Raw genomic sequence first — 22,054 nt, forward strand, 5'->3', positions numbered from 1 at the left:
AAAAAAAAAGTACTGCGGTGAGAAGTCATCTAACAGAACCATCCACTCAAGTCTCTTCGGATGCAATTTCAAATCCCCATGTCAGTGGGACTGTGTCAGTGGGCAGGATAAGTACGAACAGAGGCAGCCAGCCGAAGGCAAGACAGACTCCAAATCTTCATGTACAGGAAGCAACTATTCATAGAAGCTAAGGATGAGGTAACATTTTAATTATGGCAGAACAGGTATCACCTCCCTGTAGAGAGTTGTCCAATGCCAACAATTATTTGGAAGCTAGCCCAATAAAACCATGTTCCTAGCAAGGTTTTTCAAAGACGTCTGCTATACCAGACCCATGAAGCCTGCATCCCATCTCCAGAAGAGCAAGGGCACTCAGCACTGCAAAGGCAAGAATCTCTGCATCAGCTGATGGCACAGTATGACCAGTCTTATCACTCCAGACTAGAAACTAGAAACTACACCTCAGGATTTAATGCCTTGCCCAAATATTTCTCACTGGAGTTTGGGTTACTTTTGTTCACTCTGTAATTTCTTTCCCAGATTGCTCATTCAGCTTAGTGGCTTCTTAGTGTCCCAGAAGAAGTCTTCCTACCAACTCATTTTTAATTGCCCAGCCTCTGATTCCACTGAACATGCTCCATGCTGGTGGCTGATGGAGGATAGCAAGCACTGACCCTTCCCCTTTGTGCCATAACTAGCCATATGTCCACTGCTGCTCTTCTTTCTCATCCTCAAGAACATACAGTTCCCCCATGTGGCAACAATGACTTCCAGCCAGAGACTACAAGCTGCTCAAATCCTGCCATTATGCTCCCCAAGTGCTTTGCTGTTCCATCAGATCTGGTGTAGGCTGCACATCTGCCTCAGTTCCCCAGACCACTCTCCAGCCCTTTTCAACACACACACCAGCTGTTACTTTCCCATCCTCTAGTACAGTAGTAGTTTTCAGCAGAAATCTACACATTTTTTCTAGCAGCTCAGTTTGCGTGGCACTCTGATGAATCATCTAGAAATGACGCTCTCTGACATTTGAAGTCATTACTATGCTTTCTTTTTCCTTTTCCAGCACCTCTGAGTTACTGCATTACCAAAAAGCAAGTCCCAGGCTGGCATATGCCAGATAGCTAATCCTCTGCAGACTGAAGTCCAATATATATGAAGATCCAATATATATGAAGAATCTCTCTTGCATAGCTTTGGCTGTTCACTCTTTATCCTCCCTTTTGAACCTTTAATTAACAAAAAACATTCCAAAGGGAATTCAATACTATGATTTACTAGCGCTATGAAGATCAGAATATCAGTTTTTAGAAAGGTCTATATGGTTCAAAGAGCTTCTCCAATGAACAGTGCTTTTTTTCCTTGTCATCTTGATTACTTTTGTTCACTAGTCTGAGCATCCCAGAATGCTGGGCTACCCTGGAAGGACCCTGGTCTTCTCTGGAAATACAGTATCCACATCTTTGTCTTTTCAGCTAACTCCTTAACTAGCTGAGGTTTCATTATGCAAAATTTAACATCCCTTTTTGGCACTCTACTTGCTCCATACGTATTATGGTCACTTACTTAGGGAGCCACCTCTATAGTTAAGTGGCTGCTGGGTGTTACTGATAGCTGCCCAAAACAGCCCTTCCCTTTGCATACTGTAGAATAAGCTGCTCCATTAAGAAAACACTGAGGAACCATTTCTCTGACATGCTGAACTCCATTTAACAAGCCTGTGATTGGTCAGAGTCACTTCTCCAAACTCTTCAGCCAGGTTTTGCTAAGGACTGTTCCAACTACAGTGTGTTAGTTTCCCACCCCTTCATCCGGGTAACAATTCAAACCTCAGCTGCATGGAATCTGTTCACAGAACATGAGTGCAAGGTCTTCCAGCCAGGAGTTACCCTCCACAGAATTTTTTGTGCCCAGAGAGTGACTGCTCCTTCAACAACAGCACCATCAGCTCCCTTTTGTTTCCTGGTTAGTGGTGAAATACCAACCCTAACTTGAACGGAGTCCCAGGCAGATCATTTAGTGCTCACTCCACTGCCCTGGCATCTGTTCCACATGCACCTGAGCAGCCCCCTCCAAGCACACCACAGAGTACTCACATCATCTTGACTCCTTCCCTGTCCACATGATTAATCTCTGCCAACACTGCACTCATATCAAGGTTTTTGGTCATTTCTTCTAAAGCATTTTCAGGAATCATATCTATTTAAAAGAAACAAAAAACAAAAACCACAACACCCACAGTTAGAACAACTGCAATTCCTTTCCAACCTAACAAAAGCAATAAAAAAAACCAGAGGCTTTAGGCTGTTAAACTCCTGTGCCACTCAAGGCAGGCAGGGCACCATAGTCCTCCAGACTCCACAGTGACCGCAGCTCTGTTTCACAAGGCCCTGGTCTCTGCCTGTTAAGAGCAGCATGAAGGTCTTGGTTTCCAGGATGCCAGCTGTACTGACAACTTAGTGTGGCTTTGCAGAACACGAGATGTGGTGCCCTGGGACTCCATACTCACGCTGATGTCCAACGATACAGTGAGCAGCCAGTAGCTTTAATGATGGCACCTCAAACAATGCCTGATGAAAAAGGAGCTCCCGGGCAGTAGGACGCTTGCCGGGGTCCTGTTCTAGACACTTCTGAATGAACTCCTGAAAGACAAAAATTGCATGAGACCATGTGCAATGCCAACACGTCTGCAGGGGTGCTGATCCCTCCTCACTCACCCTCTGCAAGGGGTCCTCCAGCAGCTGGATGGCACTGTTAATGGCCTCCTGGGGCACATAAGATGACTCTCCATTACCCTGTATCTCCAGCACTGCCATCTGCAAACACAAAGCTGCGCATCAGACTTCACTGAGAATTACTGACTACATTCAACAGAGCTCAAGGAGACCACTGCCAAGCATGAGATCATAACAGCCAAGTTGTTTGGTGCTATTTAAGGTCACAGTTTGTGCAGGCAGAGAGAGAATGCCTCATTATGATAGCTTGTTTCTAGCACCCTAACAGATTGCCAGGGAAACCTGAAAACTATGCCAGCATCACCTTAGACAGTAAGTATCTCCATTTTGAATCTCATGATCCATTGGCCTGTACTTCTGCTTGATAATTCCCATCCTCTAATGAAGCAGTAACTGGATCACTGCCAGAATCCAACAGTGTCCCTCCTGGCTGTATGAATAGCTCTGTATTACAGGAAGAAAAGCAAGCACACAGCACCATCCAGAACTGGCTACAGCCAACATATACACAAATTCCCAGCTAGGAAAGGCTGGCAAAAGATTGCAGAGAACATCTTAAGACTCAAGTCAAGTTCTGCTTCCTAAAAGTTGTGTGTTTCCACAGTTCTCTTCCTGCTTAACTTATGGAATGTGCAGCATAGGTTGAGAATTCTTTGCATTGGCTCTCTCTGACAATTCTTCCCAGAATATCCTCCTACCAACAACTCCCACTTCCTAGACCCGGGCCTACTGACTGCAAGGATAGAGGAACCACTAAGCTGCTAAGATCAGGTACATCAAACTCGCACCTGACTGCAACCAGCACCTGTATCAGGCTGGCCCAGAAAAGTTACTGACTACATCTGTTCTCCTCTCCAGACACCACAGGAAGAACAGGTACTCCCCAGAAGGGGAGTTTTGTTCTCCATGTACATTAAGTACAGTTTGTAGTAGTGACTGTTCCCACCAGTCAGTAGGTCAGACTTTAGAACTGGCCAAGACCCACAGAGTAATGAATTACACATTAAGAATTTTAGAAAGAACTACACATTACTGAGCTATTTACTTCTTAGGAAGGCATTTGGGGGAGCCTCGATAGGGATCCCACCAAGGCAAAGTCCACTTGGCTCAGAGAACAAAGTGCACTTATTACCAAGCTAACCCAGCCACAACCACAGCATCTCCACAGAGCCATCTCCTTCCCTCAAATTCATTCTCTCTCTGTCCTGTAACCAAAGCATTCCACGCTCACCTCCAGTGCGCACATCCCAAAGGAGTAAATGTCCACAGCAGTGGTGACGTTGGCAACTTCTGTAACACAGAAATAATACTCTGTTATCAGTCCATCCCTGCATTCAGCAGTACCAGCAGGATCACCTCTGTATCAAGCTATGATCATCCTGCAGCCTTCTCTCCCTCCTCTGCTATCAAAAGACAGAGGAGTTGAAGCATTTAAGCAGGCAAATAAATCAAAACTGTTAATGTCACATCTGTCATGAGTCTGAAGCTGGAAAACAAGATGCAGAACAGTTTGGAAGCATTACAAAATCAGACTTGCAGCTGTAGGCCCACCATACCTCCATATTCCGGGGCAAAGAAATGCAGGTTCTTCTGCTCTTCACGACAGGTCTTCACATGGTTGTTAATTGTGTCCGGTGCCACTAGAAGAAAGTCATGAATGCTTAGGATATAGGAAACCGTAGCCCATCCCCAACTAGATCCTAGGGAACACATGTGACTCCAGGGCCCTCTGGTGCCCAAGGGGGCAGCACAGTAGAGTTCTGTTGGCCCTTCATCAGTCCCTCATCTCAGGTCACCTGCCCTGATATATTTCTCCATTGCTTCCTTGGCTGCAGATAGACTAAGGCAGCCTAGCATTACTCTCCAAGAGCAAACCTGGAGACCACAGCATCTGCTGAATGGGAAGACAAGCCGGGAAGGACTCCCTGTTGGAGTGCGAGTCCTGAAAGCACCTAACTTAAATAAGACCTATAGCATTTTTCACAAGCAACTCAACAATAACAGAAGCCCTAGGAACAGCCAGAGATGCCAAGACCACTGCAATTAGTCACGTCTTCAGGGCTCTAGCAGAGGGATAGATCTACAAGGCAACTCCTCCACGTATCAGCAGGGCACTGGTGCCAAAGTGCCTCAAGACAAAAGTCAAGCAAAGCTGCTGAATAAGGAGAGATGACCATCCTGACAGCAGAGGCCTCCCAGCAGCCAGCACCTCCACAGCAACAACCACAAACCACTCAGAGCTATGGGGAGGGACTAACTCCCAGCCGTAAGAACAACAAACAGAACACAAGTATGGACCTCCCGTAAAAGATAAGCCTTCAGGACAGCCACCTCTGAAAAGACTGCAAATGACTCTCCAAAGCTAAGCAGCTCTCTTTGCCAGGGAGAAACACTGAGGTAGGTGGAGCACAGAGTCACCATCCCATCTGAAGCTCTGCGTCCACTCTTGAACATGCCTGGTCCCACAGCCTCAGGCCCATCTCCCACTTTGTCAGCCTCCTGGACAATCACAATTGGTCCTGGTCTGTACTGCTACAGTGTGGACTTACATGGGATACGCCAAACCACCTGTATTTTCCAGGTGTTCCTGGATCAGGGCAGGACACACCAAAGAGGATTCCCAGTTGAATGAGACTGAACTAGTTCCCACCCTCAGAGGACAGAAGTTCTTTGGGCTCTAGTCAGACAAGAAGGATCTTCCTTGGTAACTCAGCTCAATCTTGCTGTGTGGAACATACCAAATCATATTATCTTATCTGAGCATTGGAAACGGAGCTTGCTCCAATGGCCAGCGTTTACTTTTGCAACCCACTGTTCACAAGTAGTTTACTGCTTTTTGTTCCTGTTCTAGCTCTTACCTTGGGAGTCCAGTAAGATTACTTCATTCCTGGCGCTCACCTGTTTACAGACATCATCAGGAGGTCCTCTCAGCTTCACAGTACTAACCAAAGTAAGCCAAATCCTTTGTCTTCCTCTTAAGACCTGCTCTGCATTTTCCCAGTAACACAGACTGCTTTAGATGAGCTCTGGCCAGGGCCATGCACAATCACACCAGTTCTTTCTACTGGGGACTCGCCCCCAGGGGATCTTAACCCTCCACACTAGTCAAGTGGATCAAATTCCTCCCTTGAACAGCCAGTAGACGCCAGACCCTCCTCCGTTCCCAAATGATGAGCTCTGGACTCTTGTGCAGCTTTGTATTTTGCACTACTGAGTTACTGACAACTGGAATTTGTCCAGTCCTCTAATGTCTTCCTGTGCTTCTGGAGGATATCCTGACCTAGCTCAACATCACATCACACATTCCCCACATTTCTATTAACAGCCTCACATTAATGAGATCAGTGCCTGAATCCTCCGTTCCCAAATGATGAGCTCTGGACTCTTGTGCAGCTTTGTATTTTGCACTACTGAGTTACTGACAACTGGAATTTGTCCAGTCCTCTAATGTCTTCCTGTGCTTCTGGAGGATATCCTGACCTAGCTCAACATCACATCACACATTCCCCACATTTCTATTAACAGCCTCACATTAATGAGATCAGTGCCTGAAGGACTCCAAACCCTGCCCAGTGGGGCAGCCCTTTTTCAGCTTCTACCCTGTCACCATGCCTCCAGCCAATGCCTGACCCGGCATACAGGGTAAATCACCCAAGGTTTGTCCAGCACAACAGGTTCTCATACTGGACCTTCTAAAGAGGTTCCCAGACATCCACAACAGAGAAGTCCTGTTAACATGCTTGTGTCTGCAGGCCATATCCAACTTAAGTAGCCACTGTGTATGTGTGGTCTATAGGCGGCTAGTAAGAGAAGAAGGGCTATGTCAGGTCTTCTCCAGCAGCTGGATTTCCTCATCATTACTGCTCTTTCCCATTTCCTTTCTGTGGATGCTTTGGCCAGGGAATCAAGATCAGGCTTAAGAGTACTGGCCACTCCCCATCCTCTCAAGTAATTAATTCTTTTCTACTCAAAAGAACAATTCACCACTGTAAAAACAAACAATTTAATACTGTCAAATGAGGTTCTGCCTTTTTTTTAAAAAAAAAAAACAAACAAAAAAACCACTAACAAAAACCCCAAACCACACACACACTGCCACTCATGACCTGCAGAACTTCTGCTGGAGACTTGCAGGAACTAAAAATAATTTCACCTAAATCTATAGTACACTACTGGTGGGCATGAATGGTCAAGATAAGGACAACTATAGCCCTATAAAGGGCCAGAGGCCAATCACATCCAGAAATGCAATACTGCTACAGATGCACAGCCACCTGAATGCCGTGAAGTTTGTGATCAAGAACAAATTTTTCTTCAGTGTCCAATACCATTAAGATTTTGGCATTCCCCTGAGACCTAGGCTGTAATGCAATCATAGGATCTCGCTGATCCCAAATGTCTTTGTTCCTTGTCTACAAGAACTATTACTTAGTCCCAGTTTTTGCAGAACAGGGTATTTAAGACTTCAGAAACCCTTCTGCTTTAAGGTCTGAATTTTATTTTTTTTATGGAATACTGGATGTCTTTGTGCAGCATTCAATATACATGAACAATCAAACTGGTGTTTTTGTGAACCCTGCTAAACCTAACATCTATTGCATACATGACAGCCTCTTACTACCAGGAACTAACTAGACAATCTGGGGATATAAAATAACACTTACAAAATAAGTCTTCTATTCGTTCTGCCTTTCTTATTGGTACAGTGGATTGTAAGACTAAACAGAAACCCAAAACCCATCTTCAGCTACACAGTTCTGTACAGTCAGAGGTCTGGCAACCACCACCAAGATCCTGCATGTAGTTGAACTGCTGCCAGGGCAGCATCGCTGTCTGGTCAGAGCCAGAGACTTGGAGAAGGGCAGGGGCATCAAGGTCTGCCCTGAGAGACAGGCACTGTGTCAACAGCGACAGCATTGCAGAAATTCAGCCCATGCCATCAAGTGTTGGACCAATGTCCTCAGGCAGGAACTCTGGAACAATACTACCCAGGACAACACTCCCAAACGTGGAGCAGAATCAGCCAAGTATAAAGTCATCTTCCAAATGATGTTTTGATTAGCTTCATTTTCAAATGTGTCTTTAAATACTGTTACTACCACATGTTAGATGGCAAGGCCGAGTTTGCTATCCAGCCATTCTGTCCTTTGCCCCTGGGCCCTGTAGGGAAGAGGCAGTAATCAATCACAAAAATGCATTATCAACAGAAACCTTAGCCAGTGACGTAACACAGGCACCCCCATACCAGAAAGGCAAGTACAATGGAATCCTAGCCCAACCTCTATCTATAATGGCTGTCTGCACCTCATTAAGGACTTGATAATAAGCTTCTCTGCATCCAGGTCCTATGGACATTTTGCAGCAGCACCAGCATTTCTAGAAAGAGCTGTGCTTGCACTGTCTGTGGGAACTTCCAACTCAGACACACAGAAAGGCAGTTTTGAATTTGTTGTTGTAAGTCATCCAGGGACCTGTCTCCTCTGATATTCTGGTCCCTGTGCCTCCAAACTTGCAGAGTCCCACTGGAATCCCTCAACATGTTTTTCTGTCACTGTTGCAGACTGGCTCTGCAGCTAGGTTTGATTAGCCACACTTGGCAAGAATTTTTCCTGTTCTAGAGGTTTATATCACACCTCTTGTGCAACTTAGCTGGAAGTCACATGCATAACTTTGCTCTGTTATTGCAGAGCTGAAGCAATGCAACAGTAGAGCAATAGCATAAGACTACCAGATTCTTCACTGTATACCTTACAGCTAAGCAGAGACAGCCTTGCCAGATGCACATCTGTTCCATTCATCACTGTGACAGTAACAACCTGCTATTGAAATCACCTCTGAAAAAACTCACTGCAAGCATGTTAAACAAAGCAGACAAAACTGCTGGTAACACCTCGTGACAGTGTTTTAGAAGCTGGGACAAGAAACTTTGGTTTTGGTCTAGTCTAGTCACTATTGTAGGTCCACCACCTTGGTGCGCAAGCCACTTAGCACAGATAGAGGCTTAAGAAGAGCTTCACCTGAGCACACATTTTAAAACAAACTCTTAACTGTACAATATAAGAATACACACTTAGAGAGGTACCTCTGACACAAGCTATTCTGACTGATTCACACATGGTTGCTACCTGCCATCCACTACTATGTCTAGTGATGACTCTTAATTCTGTGAATGATCAGATGCAGGAAGGCTAAGGACAGGATGTTAAGCAAAACAAACAATGAAGGTCAAAAAGGAAAGCCAGATTACCAACATTAACAACGAACATGCCTTTCTCAGCCACACAGAAGACAACAGCAAGGAGCAGACTACAAGACAGCGCCACATGACTGATCAGTCTGGTAGGGAATTAGCAAAGATGAATTTTAGAAAAAGATTCAGCCAAATATAGTGTCTGTGCAGGGCAGATGATAGCAAGAGACGTGAAGTACAGTAGAGGTAGGACAAGCAATTTGCCTTTGGCAAGCTGAACTCAATCTGACAATAAAAACATAAAGAGAAATAACCAGTACTACTACAGGAACATGCAGAGCTTGCTAGACTTCTCAAACCCTCAAGGACATGCTAGAGCAAAGAGCTCACCAGGGTAAACAGACAGCTCATAAGAGCACCCATCAGTCAAGAGGAGTGTCAGCAAAGAATGCACTTGGTAGTATTACTTCCCACCCGTCACCAGTGGCAGGTTTTAGCAGAAATGCCCAATCACACAGTGACTTGCCCTTTTAAACACTACATGCTGCAGAAGACATTTTCCTCTTGTCCTGTGTCCAATTCACACCTGCCTTTGTTCTGCATTCAACACTTCCTCCTTGCACGTAGGAAAGAGAGTCTGCCCAACAGTCCTTTCTTTCCTCCTGAAGTGGCCATTAAACCACTCGGTCTCTTGCACGTGCCTAAGCATTCTCTGAAGCAAGAGTACATTACTCCACTCTTCTAGAAAAGTGCTCAAGTACACTGTACTCCAGATTTCAGCAGGCTTAGAAAGCAGAGGAAAACAAGATGATAGTGAGAAGGATCAACAACTAACCTCTAAGATTAGTCCCAGGCTTGCTATGCAATCCAGCAACAGGGGACAATTAACCACCTTACCTATGCTGCGCTGCACTGCACCAGCACCACAAGGACTCAAAATAATCAACTGAAAGCAAGACCATCTGTTTACGATTATCAAGGGATGGCCAGAGGGCCAGGATAGGTAGGAGGCCACAGTATTATCCCCTACACTCATACGCTCAAGACATTTTCACTACTGCAAAAGGGTACAAGACTGCACAAAACGAAGACATTTCACAGTTCACTTCATGTGCACACAAAGATGACAAACGCATTTTTATTAGGGAAGGCAAAGCCTGGAAAATAAGCAACTAGTAAGCTATTGGAAACAAAAAGAAGCATATAGCCATTAAACACTGAGTCAAACAGGAAAAGCAGTGGCAGATTTAAGTTGATCACAGCATACAAGCATCCTACAGCCCTGCAGATTTAGATCAGGGATTGTAAACAGTGCTTGCAAAGTTACTTGCAACACTGAGTCACCAGAAGCAAGAGGATTTTATTATTTTTAACAGTCGAATATCTAATGAGATGAAAGGGCAAAGAGATTCAGTACATGAAAAGTTCACTACATACAGTTCCCAGTGCCAGATAACAGCCCCCCAGCTGCTTACATCTATGTTCATTCTCATCCATTGACATTGCTTCTGAGTAGTATAACTAATCTCTGCTTAAAACATTGCCCATGTTTTACTTCAAAGAAAATACTGCTGAAGCAGAACCAGTGGTACTTGCAACAGAGACCTGATAACATACAAAAATTCATGTACTTTGAGAGACATATCCTTCTCCACAGAAATTAACATAGAATGATAAAATCATGGGATAGTTCAGGTTGGAAGGGACCTCTGGAGGTCACCTTGTCCAACCACACTGTTCAAGCAAGGACACCAAAGTCCTGATGTGCAGAGCTGGTTTCCAGAAGGTTAGCCCTGAGCACGTACTGGTACACAGGGATGTAAATACTTGCTAAGTTTGTATTCAAGTGACCTTTCAAAAACTAGCTTGAAGGAGCCTTCTAAAATGCTAATGTTCCACATGCCTTCAATCAAAGGACCCCAAAAGGAGTAGGTAATACGCAACTGCTGTACTAATACTAAAATGCATAAATGAAGACCTGGATGACTATAAGACATGTCCCCTGACACATCCTGGAAATCCACATACAGGCAGAGAAAAATCACAATCCAGCAAAGCTGAAGCAGCAGGCACCTTCCATGCAACACAAAAAGAATAAATTTGACCACAGAAAAGGCAGGTTGTCATAACCTGGAGCACTAAACTGGTAAATTTAAACCTTTTTAGAAGATCCTATTTAATTGAAAATTACAACCAGCCTAGAAGATAGTTGTATTCTGGCGTTTTCATGATGACTCAAAGCAGCACAAAGGTATACTGAGCAAGAAAGGCAAGCATATGAAGCAAGAGCCAGCTTTTAAACCTTCTGCAAAATAAAAATGAGAGTTTACCACCATCACATCATAGTAGGAGGTAAATCTGTTAAGTATGCATTCCACTTGGTAACTTTGCAACAAGGCCAAAGACACGAATTCTCACCACTAAATGACTTTAAAAACAAAACAAAACCCACCACCCTCTCCCCAAACACACACATACATTCAGTCAGGTGTTAGCTGCAGTTTCAAAAACTAACCACAGCAATTAGAAGCCCACTGATTGTCACTTACCTATGACTGCTCCTCCTGCCTTGAGGTGTGTGCTCATATACAAAAATCAAGGCAGGTCTCTGGTAAATATTTTTGCCACTCTAGTAATCATAACAGCAGCTAGATCACGAGATGCCTATCAATTTATTACAATTAGAAATTAACCTCATGCTATTCCATCCAGTTTGTTGAACAGAGTTTCTCAAAAACAATCCAGATGTGAAGAATCTTCACTTTATGACAGGCTTTTACACCACTAAAATACAATACAGACCAAGGTGAGACAAGGCCTTTAAAAAAAAAAAAAAGCAACCTCCATATCACTTTGGACTTTCTGAAGCATTCTGGGCAAAAAAAGTTCCACTCAAAACTATCCATCTGCCAGATCTCATTCCCAGCAACACCTGTAGTCAGAGACAAACCTTTTCCTCTTCTTGTGAAAGTCTGCCTTATTTTTGCCAAGTTTCTAAGCAACTGAAAATGTTTGGCTTGATAGAGGACAAGCTTGAATCTACACATAAAACTGTAAGGCTAGAAGCTGAACTACTTAAGTTCACGTTAAATCTTCCCAAAGGAATGCCAACACAGGTGAAAGTCTTCCATTTTTATGATAGATTTTTCTATGTCTGCTGATTTCAACTATCCTTTTTTTTCTCTAACCCACACCTGCCTTAGTTAAAAAAATTTTTAAAAGGCAGATCTAAGATATCCTAGTGACCCCTATTTTACTTCTACATCACCTACTAAGTGTCTCAGATGTCTCTTAAGGATGTGAAAAACAGCATGACAAGTCTTTAAACATCAGGTAACAAAATCAAAAAGAGTGAAGTAAAGACTAAAATAAGATAGTTATGAAAGTATGTCACTCACAACATTATCAGCTCAATGCTCAAGCGAAACAGGAGCTTTATACCCTATATTTAGTGTTTTCAAACCCAAATCACTGTTCAAGACCTAAGGATTAAACAATTTCCAGCTCTCATATGAACAGTACATAGTGATATGACAGTACTGTTAGAACAAGTTCTCAAGAAACCAGCCAAGAAAGCTCAGTATTTCAAGGCCACCTGATGCTGTTTCAGCACAAGTGAGATACCACAGCATCTTTTTAAGCCTGGAGACCATCAGCGGAGGCCCTTCTTGCCCTGCTAGAACAAAGGCCTTTTGTTCTGCTCACAGCAGTGACTTGATTTCTGAGAAATGTCTTGCTAGTCTTAAGCCTTGTTGCCATCAACGTGGCTGAAGCCCAGGCTCAGTCATGTTCCCACTCTGGGCTTGTTCCTGGACCAGTCCGTATGCTGCTGGTGTGCCACCTTGCCTCTGCCACCCCACAAAGGCAGCCTGCCACACACAACTGCCACAGCCTGACTCATCCACTTTGCAGCACTCTGGTAAACAAGCCATCCCCAAGGAAATCCGCCCTTCTAATGCCACAAGCCCCGACTACCTCAACTTCCCCCTCAGCTACGCAACATCCCAGATTTAGTTTTTTGAGAGAGACTCTCAAATTCTACTCTGCTGGTGATGCAGAGCAGCATGCCACATCCTCCACCTGCAAACACTAAGAAGGCACAGAGCCCATTTGGACAGGTCTTTCCCTCTCCACTGCTTCCAGCTGACAGTTGGTAGGTTCTCAACTCAGTAGAAACAAACTCTAGCCATCGAGAACAACCCTGATAGCAAAAAACCAAAATAAATAATTATTTAAAATGGAAACGCAGCATTCTATTTAAGAGGGTTACAAATTGCAGCACTCACATCCTTCTCTAGCCCCTGCCATCCCAATTCTCTCCTCATATGCACAAGTCTCCCCAAAAACCAGTGGTTTGTCTGGGGAAACATAAATAGTAAACCTTACTTCACAATCAGGGACTCATTTGGGTGGGATGTCTCTCTGGCCATCAGGAGCCAGACACATTCACCAAAACATTCATCTTAAAAACAAAACATCTAAGGAGTTAAAACTACAAGCAAGCAATTGGATAGCCAAGCACAAAGCAAAGGCTACTCCAGGTTTGGGGCCCAGCCAAGTATAGCAGACGCAGCAGCAGGAAAGAGCCTAACGTATGTAGAAAGTTCAGCTGGGAAGAGCTCAGAACAATGCATCCACTTGGCTTGACATGCAGGAGCCAGCATGCACTGGGGTCCACGGACTAGCACACTCTAAGAACAAGGAGAGGAAGAGAACTAACAACCAGGAGACTTCAAGGGCAGTGCTTCCTCTCTGTAAGGCTTTGGCTGAGAGCACAAGGAACAGTTTGCATCCCAGCACAGAACACAAGGTCTCAAAGTAGGATGCACCTAAGCTGAACAGTTTTACATACCAGCCTTATAGCAAGGGAACACTGTATAAATAAATTACAGAGAGTGTGTATGTTTGTGAGTTACAAATATAGATATACCCACGCACATATATATATATATATAAATATATATATATACACACACACACAAATAAAGTAATGTACATTACATATATAGTGGTAGTCACATCACAGGAGCGGAGACGTTTGCTCACCATTAGCAAATATCCTATGAAAGACTGTTGGTAACAGAGCAGCCCGTAAGCGGGAAGTAAAACAAGATAGAAGTCAATGAGTTGATGAAACAGCAAGCACTTAACATCAATAGAGACAGCTAGGTCAGAATCATGGCAAAACATGGACAAGACCGAGAATCTGGCCCTGACTCCAACCCTTTTAAAATAAATTTACATGAGGAACACTAGTGTTTCTAATTGAGAACCAGACTGGGCAAGGGAGACAAGACACCTGTGACCAAGTTGAAGATGACGGTCGACTCTGAGGCTAGGAAGCTGGAAATTCTGTTTTTTCTGTGAGTACTCTACAGTCCCTTAGCACCATCTTCAGCAGACAACTACCTTCCTCAACATCCCAGCAGCTTCTCCTGGGCACAGATCTTGGCAGCAAAATCAATACTTACATACCTGGCCACATAATTTAATAGCAGAATTAATGCCAAGCAAGACTCAGTCTCCTGGCACCTTCGCCTGGAATTGAAAATAGATTCTGGACAGACTGCAGTTAAATGTATAATGAACCCTAGAGGTCAGGTATGTTGAAGACAGGAAAGCATATGTATCAGCTGAGTGCCTGGAAGCATTATTTAGAAACACACTAGCACAACACTAAGCTTCCCCCTATGCTCTACTGCAAGTCTCACTCGGCACATGCTAATATATTGCCACGTCTGAGGGACACCAGAAGACATTACAAGACACTCCAGTTTGAGGCCTCAGTTCTGTTGGGGCACTCCAAGATCTGTCCAAAAGAATTTTTAATTCAAAACCATCACCTCTTTCCAGCTGTGACTGGTTCATACACTCCCAATGAGAATTACAAGAAACATCTCCTGACATTGCTTAACACAAGCAAGCAGCAGCATCAAACACCCTGTCTAAACACACTGTTCTCCTTCACACTCAGAGTACCTTCAACCTGTCACAGTAAAACATCTTGCAACATGCTCCCTTTGCAGGTCCACTTGTTGATGTGCACAGATGCAACATGGTGTTGCATGGGGATCCTGTGGAAGAGTACATAGAAAACAACTTGGACCTCCCACAAGGGATGTTTTCATCTGACCACAACTCCAGAAAGCAGCTGGAGCGTTCCAGTTTCTGGGAACACCAGTGGCAAGTTTAGGAACTGTAGGTGTCTTTCCTATCCACATCACAAGTTCTCCAAAGCTCCCCACTCATTTGACACTTTTCCTCCTTAGACCTATTTACCCTGCATTTTATGGCACAGAAAAAAAAGTTAATAAATTAATGGACTATGGATGGCTTTTGCATTTAAGTACTATGAGAAACCCTCCCTCTTTCCTACTCCCTTTTTCTTCCACAGATGACCCCCAGCATATAAAGATTTCATTCCTCTTCCCAAAACTCAGTGCAATAGTAACAGCAACACCCTACTATTAAACTAATCTCTTTTCTTCCTGCAGTGCACAGGTGGCTCTAGGGAAAAAAAAAAAAAAGAAAAAAAAAGGAATGATCCAGGATTACATGCAGAACAAGAAAAACAGTGGTCAATCCTGCTAGTGCATGTACTTCTGCAGTCTGAAGTAGCGGCAAGGAGTGCTAGGCAAAGGGGCTGCTCCCACACTGAAACAGGTGTTACAGGAACAAGTACGTACTAGCCATTTCTGATGCAACACAAGCCACAGGCACTACTCTTCTAGTACTTCCTCACCTAGCAGAGAGAAGGATGTTCTGCAGAACACACTAGCAGCTTCCTTTCCCCAGATTTTTGCCCCATGTTCAGCAAGTATTCTCTTTTGCTTAAAGTAGAGGGAAGAGGAGCTTTCAGAAGTGTAGCCCAGAATGGTGCTGGGGACAGAGAGAGTATCAAAGAGCAGATCATAGTGCACTGAATCTTTGTTCCCCTTAAATCCATGGGAATTACTGCCCCAATTCTTTTAAGTAAACATAGGAAATTTTTCAGATACCAGCCAGCTGTAAGAAATAACTACATGAAGCAATAAATAGGGGCCTAACATCGTCAGTGACCCCAAAGTGACTATTACTTTAGGGCCCAAACATGGCAATAGCCTGTCTGGCTACTGCACAGTCAGCAGTACTAAAGAATCTCTCGAATACAGCCAGCAGTTCTGATGACATAGTTTGACCTTCCTAGTTGGGTAGGCACTACAGGAATAAGAATATATTCAGCAACACTGGCAACTTTAATTCCAGCCTGCACTGGAGCCATAGCTTTCACATCCGGAGGATTCCTCTTCTGACCACAAGTCCACTTGCACTCACTTCTTTTTTTATTTAAGAAAGGATTAGAATCTGCCAGATAAGTCACTTCACTTCTAAAACACAAGGTGAGCAAGGCAGCCTATAACTATGGAGTAGAAGAAAGTTTGCTCAGGAACAACTGTAATTAAGTGCTGCTACTGCATAGTCACACTCTCAGTATGTGTCCTCTTCTTGCTGAGGGTACAGTTGTTACAGCACACAGAACCTGCTACTCTTTGAAAGCACATCAGTCTAATTGCCTCTGTCCCTCCCACCATGCCTAACAGAAGCAAAGCTCTATGGAACTGGAGGAAGCAGGCAAAGGCGTAACTCTGAGGCAACTGTTTGGGACTAACACTATAAGAGCCACCTTTCTTCTAGAGAACGTCTGAACGGCACCACTGGGAGTCTGAATGCTCTTGAGAACATCACGTTTGCTGATCTGCAGAACCTCCCTCTGGTAAAAAGCCACGGCTCTAGATATGAACTTCAAGTGGTTTGTTTTTGCGGAAAAAGTACTGGCTACCAATCAGAAAGCCTGCAGCTGTATAATACTTTTAAACTAAACTAGAAAGAGAAGGATCTCTTATGTACTCGAGTCTAAAACAGACTTCCCGTAAGTGGCCTGAATTGAATGCCAGGGAGCCAGTTGTGTTTGCCAGCACACAGGTATCAGATGTACGCAACTCCTGGAAATTTCTCCCACCTGGACAAAGTCAGTGAAAGATAATAAAGTGAACCCCATGATGCTCTTCATACAGGCTGATGACAAGTCACCAACTCTACAGGCAGATAGAGAACCAAGTGTTCCTTCTCCCATGACCCAGTCTCCCTGAGTACAATCATGTATCAGAGCTTTGTTGCAGAGAACACAGACCCCAATTCTGGAACAAAGAGACAACACAAGAGCTCTTTGATAGAAAGAAAAGCCACAGAGGTCTGCAGTTTATGAAGAGAGGCTATTTTTAGACAACAGGAGAAGCAGAGCGTTCTTTCCTGTATGCTGTCAACATCAAACCAAGAATTCACACAGACAAAAGCCTACAGGATGGCAAGAACACACTCCTCAGGTTTGAGAACACTTGCAGAAGTTGGACAACAGATAGCAAAACTGCCACTTGAAAGGTTATGTCAAGGTACAACATAATGCATCCTGACTGCACACAGATTTTTAGAGACATAGAAATAGCAAAGGTGAAAAAAACCAAGAGTATGCAAGAATGCACCGCACTGCCAGAAAAATCACTTCTTACTTATGAAATAAAACATTTCAGCATAGGGTGGTTGCCTGAACAGGGCATGTCTTTGCCAAACAGGTCCAAGGCAAATGAGCATCCTGAAGCCCAGGCCAAAGTGAGTGATGCTGGGTGAGGTTGCCAATACAAGCCGCTTGCTGCAGTCAGAGTCTATAAGCTTGACTATAAGTGTTGGTTGTTAGAAGAAGCACTCGTGTGGCCTCAGTGGACACAGTTCTCCAGACAGCTCTCAAAGCTTTACAACACTGGGAAGAGAACTACGTGTGTATTAACTTGAAAAAGACTGCAGAGCAAATGAATTCAAGGATAACGTGCATACAAAACTTTAAAGTTTCAGCACCATTCCTCGAGTCGGTCTCTTGAGACCAAAAACTGAGGAAGGGGCTAACAAGGGAAACAGTATCCAGTATCAGTCCTTTCTGTGCCTGAAGGTGGTCCAACCAAAAGTGAATTCTACTACCAATCTCTGGCATGACTGATGTGGAGGTCAAGGATATGTGTGCATACATGCCTATCGTGCCAGATAACCCTGAAAGGATTAGATGACTTTTTCTGTTTGAGCAGTTTGTCTCATAGGCAAGAGTGACCTCCAACAAGCCTTACCTGATCCAATTTTAATCAGTCCGTTGTGCTGAATGAAGATGGTGTCACAGGTCAAGTTACCATGGATGATTGGGGGATCACAGGAGTGGAGGTAGCTAGAGATTCAGAACAGAGCACTGGTCAGGAGACTACTGAGGCTGAGGCCAGGAATCCCTCCCTTCATCCCTTCCCTGTCTCAAGCAACATCAGAAGAGAACAGGAGAGCAAAAGGCACACACCAGGGATTTACAATAGCAGGGAGGCACAATTAAGTGACTGTACATCAGCCTCTAGGCTAGGAGAGAATAATTAAAATTAAGCAATTGTCTCTAACAATCAATCTCCAGAACACGGGGGGAAAAAAAGAAAGCTTTTTCTGATCAGTTCAAGAAACCCATGGTACCAGGGCTAAAGAAACTATTTCATCTACCCCAATACTGCTAGGAGGGTGCTAAAAGGGTTCCAATTTTATACCAAAAATACCAGAGCCTTATTTTGGCCTTACTGGGCATCAAAAAGGCACTCAGTGCTGTACAAACGTGATTGGTGATGTTTTCCAGCAGGAACAAATAAAGCTTTTCAGTGCTAGGGTCCCAGGAACATTTGAGGCTTCCTGGTTTTGCCCCTCACTCTGCTTGGTTTTATGTTAGCAGCCAGCACAAATAAGGACTGTCAGCTCCCAAAAGCTTATTAGAACCCCAACTATCCATCAACAGCTATACTGAGCCAAATGGCAACAAAATTTTCTCTATGGAGTGGGAGTCGTGCTCTGACATCTGGGTTATCGTTTTTCCAAGACTGTTACTCGTTACACACCAACTCTGGCTCAGGTAGAGAAGAGTCTTTAAAACGAAAACAAACAAAAAACCCACATTCTATCCAACTACATTGGACTAAGATGGCTGCAGAAGATCTGCATCATCAAGAAATTTATAGATCTACATATACTTCTAACAGTATCACATCACAATAATTATGAATCCACTCCATGCTACAGGGCTGCAGCCTGCCAAGACTAAGAAAATTTTCCTCATTCCTCTCATGTGGAATTTAATTTCTCTAAGATTTCTTTGCAACATCCTCTTGGCCATGGCTAGATCCAGGTTATAAAGTCGGATACTTTGGAGAGCTCCCTGATGCTCAGCCCCCACACTATCATATCAGCCACAACTGTTGGGCTCTAAAACCTACATCGCACCTGTTTCTCTGTTTATAAAGGTTCAATATTGTCTAACTGAAGACTCTGGGATTGCTATAGGAAGTGCAGTTGACACTCTGCAGACCATGACTGGGATAAGAATCAGGCTGGGTGACTGAAAGTGCTCTCCAAGCTCCATTCTATGAAGCTTGCTAAGGTTTGGCAGCATGTATGCTTACAGCTTTTAATATTCTAGCACAAGAGAGGCTACACTTAAACAGATGGCTAGACCGCAAGGTCAGTAAGTCACGTACCTGAGAGCAGAGAGGATCTGGGTGCACCATCGCTTCCAGGCCTACAGACACAGGAGCAAAAAGGATAATCATCCAAGGAAGAGGAACTAATCCATAGTTCTGTGATTCATAGCCCATTCATATGAAGGAATACACACTCCATTCTGTGGCATCTTAGCTTCCATCCCATACAGGTGTAGGAAGTAAGAACTTAGAGGGATCAGTACTTTCATGCTCAGTTTAGTTTCTACATGTTTGTATGGGTTAAGAAACACACCTCCCCTCCTAACTCCTTTCATGCACAGACACCTTCTCTCTTTCCCATATGCACATGTGGAAAGGGTCATGCCTGTCACACCATACATATGAAGTTGCAGCACTGCTGGAAACAAAGCAAACAGCACAGAGCAGCTGTCCAAGAGAACCTGCAACTAAACTAGTTTACAGTAATAAAAAGCAATTGCAGCCACATGTTATCACCAGGTTACCTTCTCGTCAGGATCTTCTGCTGAAAGACCTTTCCAGAGGCTGATGGCACAAAGTGAATACAGGCATACATGAAAAAAAAGAGTTACCTTTTCATTCATAGTTTTGTGGTTTTTCTTTGTCTTCTTCAGGAACTGTTTCAAGCTCCCTGAAGACATATATTCCGTGATGAAGATGACCTGTAGGGGCAATATGAGACATTACCCTCTGCTTCACTAATTACCTAAGGCATACAGCGAGAAAACCCGACAGACTGTTTGCTTTACTTACCCTGGCCTTATTCTCCTTCACATCAGCCCAGTATTTGTGAAACTTCACAATGTTCAGATGTTCCAGCTGAATTAAGTTGTCAAACACTGCTTTAACTTTTTCCTTAACATCAGAAAGACAAAGATGTTATACCAGAGATCTCATCAGCCCGTATCTTACACTCTTCTTGGGTCTTGGTCCTCTTAAACAACACTGTACACTTCAAGCTCCTATGCTAAGGACAAACGGCATGTGATTTCATCCTGCAGCGCACCTTAGCTGAGCATGGTTTGATCACCAAGACTAAATCAACACAAGAGCCCATGAAAATGGCACAACAGTTCTCTGTCGCATCTCCGGCATCCTGGCCTGTATCAGAAATAGCTTGGCCAGCAGGACTAGAGAAGTGATGATCCCTTTGTACTCAGTGCTGGTGAGGCTGCACCTTGAATACCGTGTTCAGTTTTGGGCCCCTCACTACAAGGACATGGAGCTGCTGGAGCACGCCCAATGAAGAGCAACAAAGCTGGTGAAGGGCCTGGAGAACAAGTCTTACGAGGAGCAGCTGAAGGAGCTGGGGTTGTTTAGTCTAGAGAAAAGGAGGCTGAGGGGAGCCTTATCGCCCTCTACAACTACCTGAAAGGAGGTTGTAGTGAGATGGGGGTTGGTCTCTTCTCCCTGGTAACTAGGGATAGGACAAGAGGAAACGGTCTCAAGTTGCACCAGGGGAGGTTCAGGTTGGATATTACAAAGAATTTCTTCACTGTAAGAGTCATTACGCATTGGAACAGGCTCACCAGGGAGGTGGTGGACTCACCATCCCTGGAGGTGTTCAAAAAAAAACCATTTAGATGTGGTCCTTCAAGACATGGTTTAGTGGGCATGGTGGCGTTGGGAAGAAGGTTGGACTTGATCTTTGAGGTCTCTTCCAACCATAATGATTCTATGATTCTATGATTTTCTGCACAGGCCAGCTTAAGCTGAATTTGCTACATATGAGCAGCACAGCACTCCAAATCCAGCCAATAATCCACATGAGAGGTCACCAATATCTATAATCCCACTCTGGTGCAAGGTATGTTTCCCACATCTTGTTGGGAAACACATCAACTTACTTCCTGAAGCTTAAAGTTCTTCCGCTCAGAAAACTGAACTTCATTCCAAACAACTTCCACACCTTCCTCTGTATCCATGGCCAGGTAGGCACTATCGATCCCTGGGACATTGCGCTGATTCACCTGCATGGGAAGGATGGAGACAGATGTGAGTTCTAAGCCAGTAAGACTAATCGTTACCATGCTTCCTTCATTTGAGTATTATGAACTTTGCTCATTAACTTTTAATTAAATGAGCATTCCAGGACAGGATTGTGCACGTATATTTCAGGAATTGGACAAAAACATGAGTACATTGTAGGCCACGTAAGCAGCAAGCCCTAGGCCTATTTGAGGGAAAACTTCTTTTGCACAGAGGCTGTTTTATAGTAAAAGCTGTCTTTTGGCAACAACACAATAGGTTTTTAGGTTTTATGACACCTGTAGTTCATTTAACCACAAAAAACCCCTCCAACTATACAGAAGGGATACAAAAAAATAGTCTCAAGAACTCAGACACAACTTTCTGGATGAATTTTCTGAAAGGTGAGGAGACATGAAACTCAGAGACAGGAAATCAATCCAAGCAGAGAAAAACAAAGGGAAAGCCACAAGTTGGTAATAGACTTAGGAACTGATTACACAATTGAAACTGCTACAATAACTTCTTTAGTTAATAAATGCAAAAGTTAACCCAGCACAAGTACGTCCACACCTAATATTAAAGACATAGACGAG

At 43.9% G+C, this 22,054-nt stretch overlaps 1 protein-coding gene across 1 annotated transcript; it reads right to left on the reverse strand.

The window, feature by feature from the left end:
* Nucleotides 1-2,096: 2,096 nt before the first annotated feature.
* LOC104155418 (nuclear receptor-binding protein-like) lies at nucleotides 2,097-21,520 on the reverse strand (the record flags this gene model as incomplete). The annotated part of the gene is made up of 11 exons (XM_009709987.1): nucleotides 21,338-21,520; nucleotides 20,244-20,345; nucleotides 20,063-20,152; nucleotides 19,509-19,549; nucleotides 18,078-18,172; nucleotides 13,972-13,995; nucleotides 4,292-4,375; nucleotides 3,967-4,025; nucleotides 2,718-2,816; nucleotides 2,510-2,642; nucleotides 2,097-2,199 (listed from the first exon to the last, which is right to left on the reverse strand). Coding segments are annotated over exons 1-11 (1,013 nt in total), but the record flags the coding sequence as incomplete, so codon positions are not given.
* Nucleotides 21,521-22,054: the final 534 nt, after the last annotated feature.

The sequence above is a fragment of the Cariama cristata genome, unplaced genomic scaffold (genome assembly GCF_000690535.1).
Source record: "Cariama cristata isolate BGI_N322 unplaced genomic scaffold, ASM69053v1 scaffold26771, whole genome shotgun sequence".
In the NCBI taxonomy this organism is placed as follows: Eukaryota; Metazoa; Chordata; class Aves; order Cariamiformes; family Cariamidae; genus Cariama; species Cariama cristata.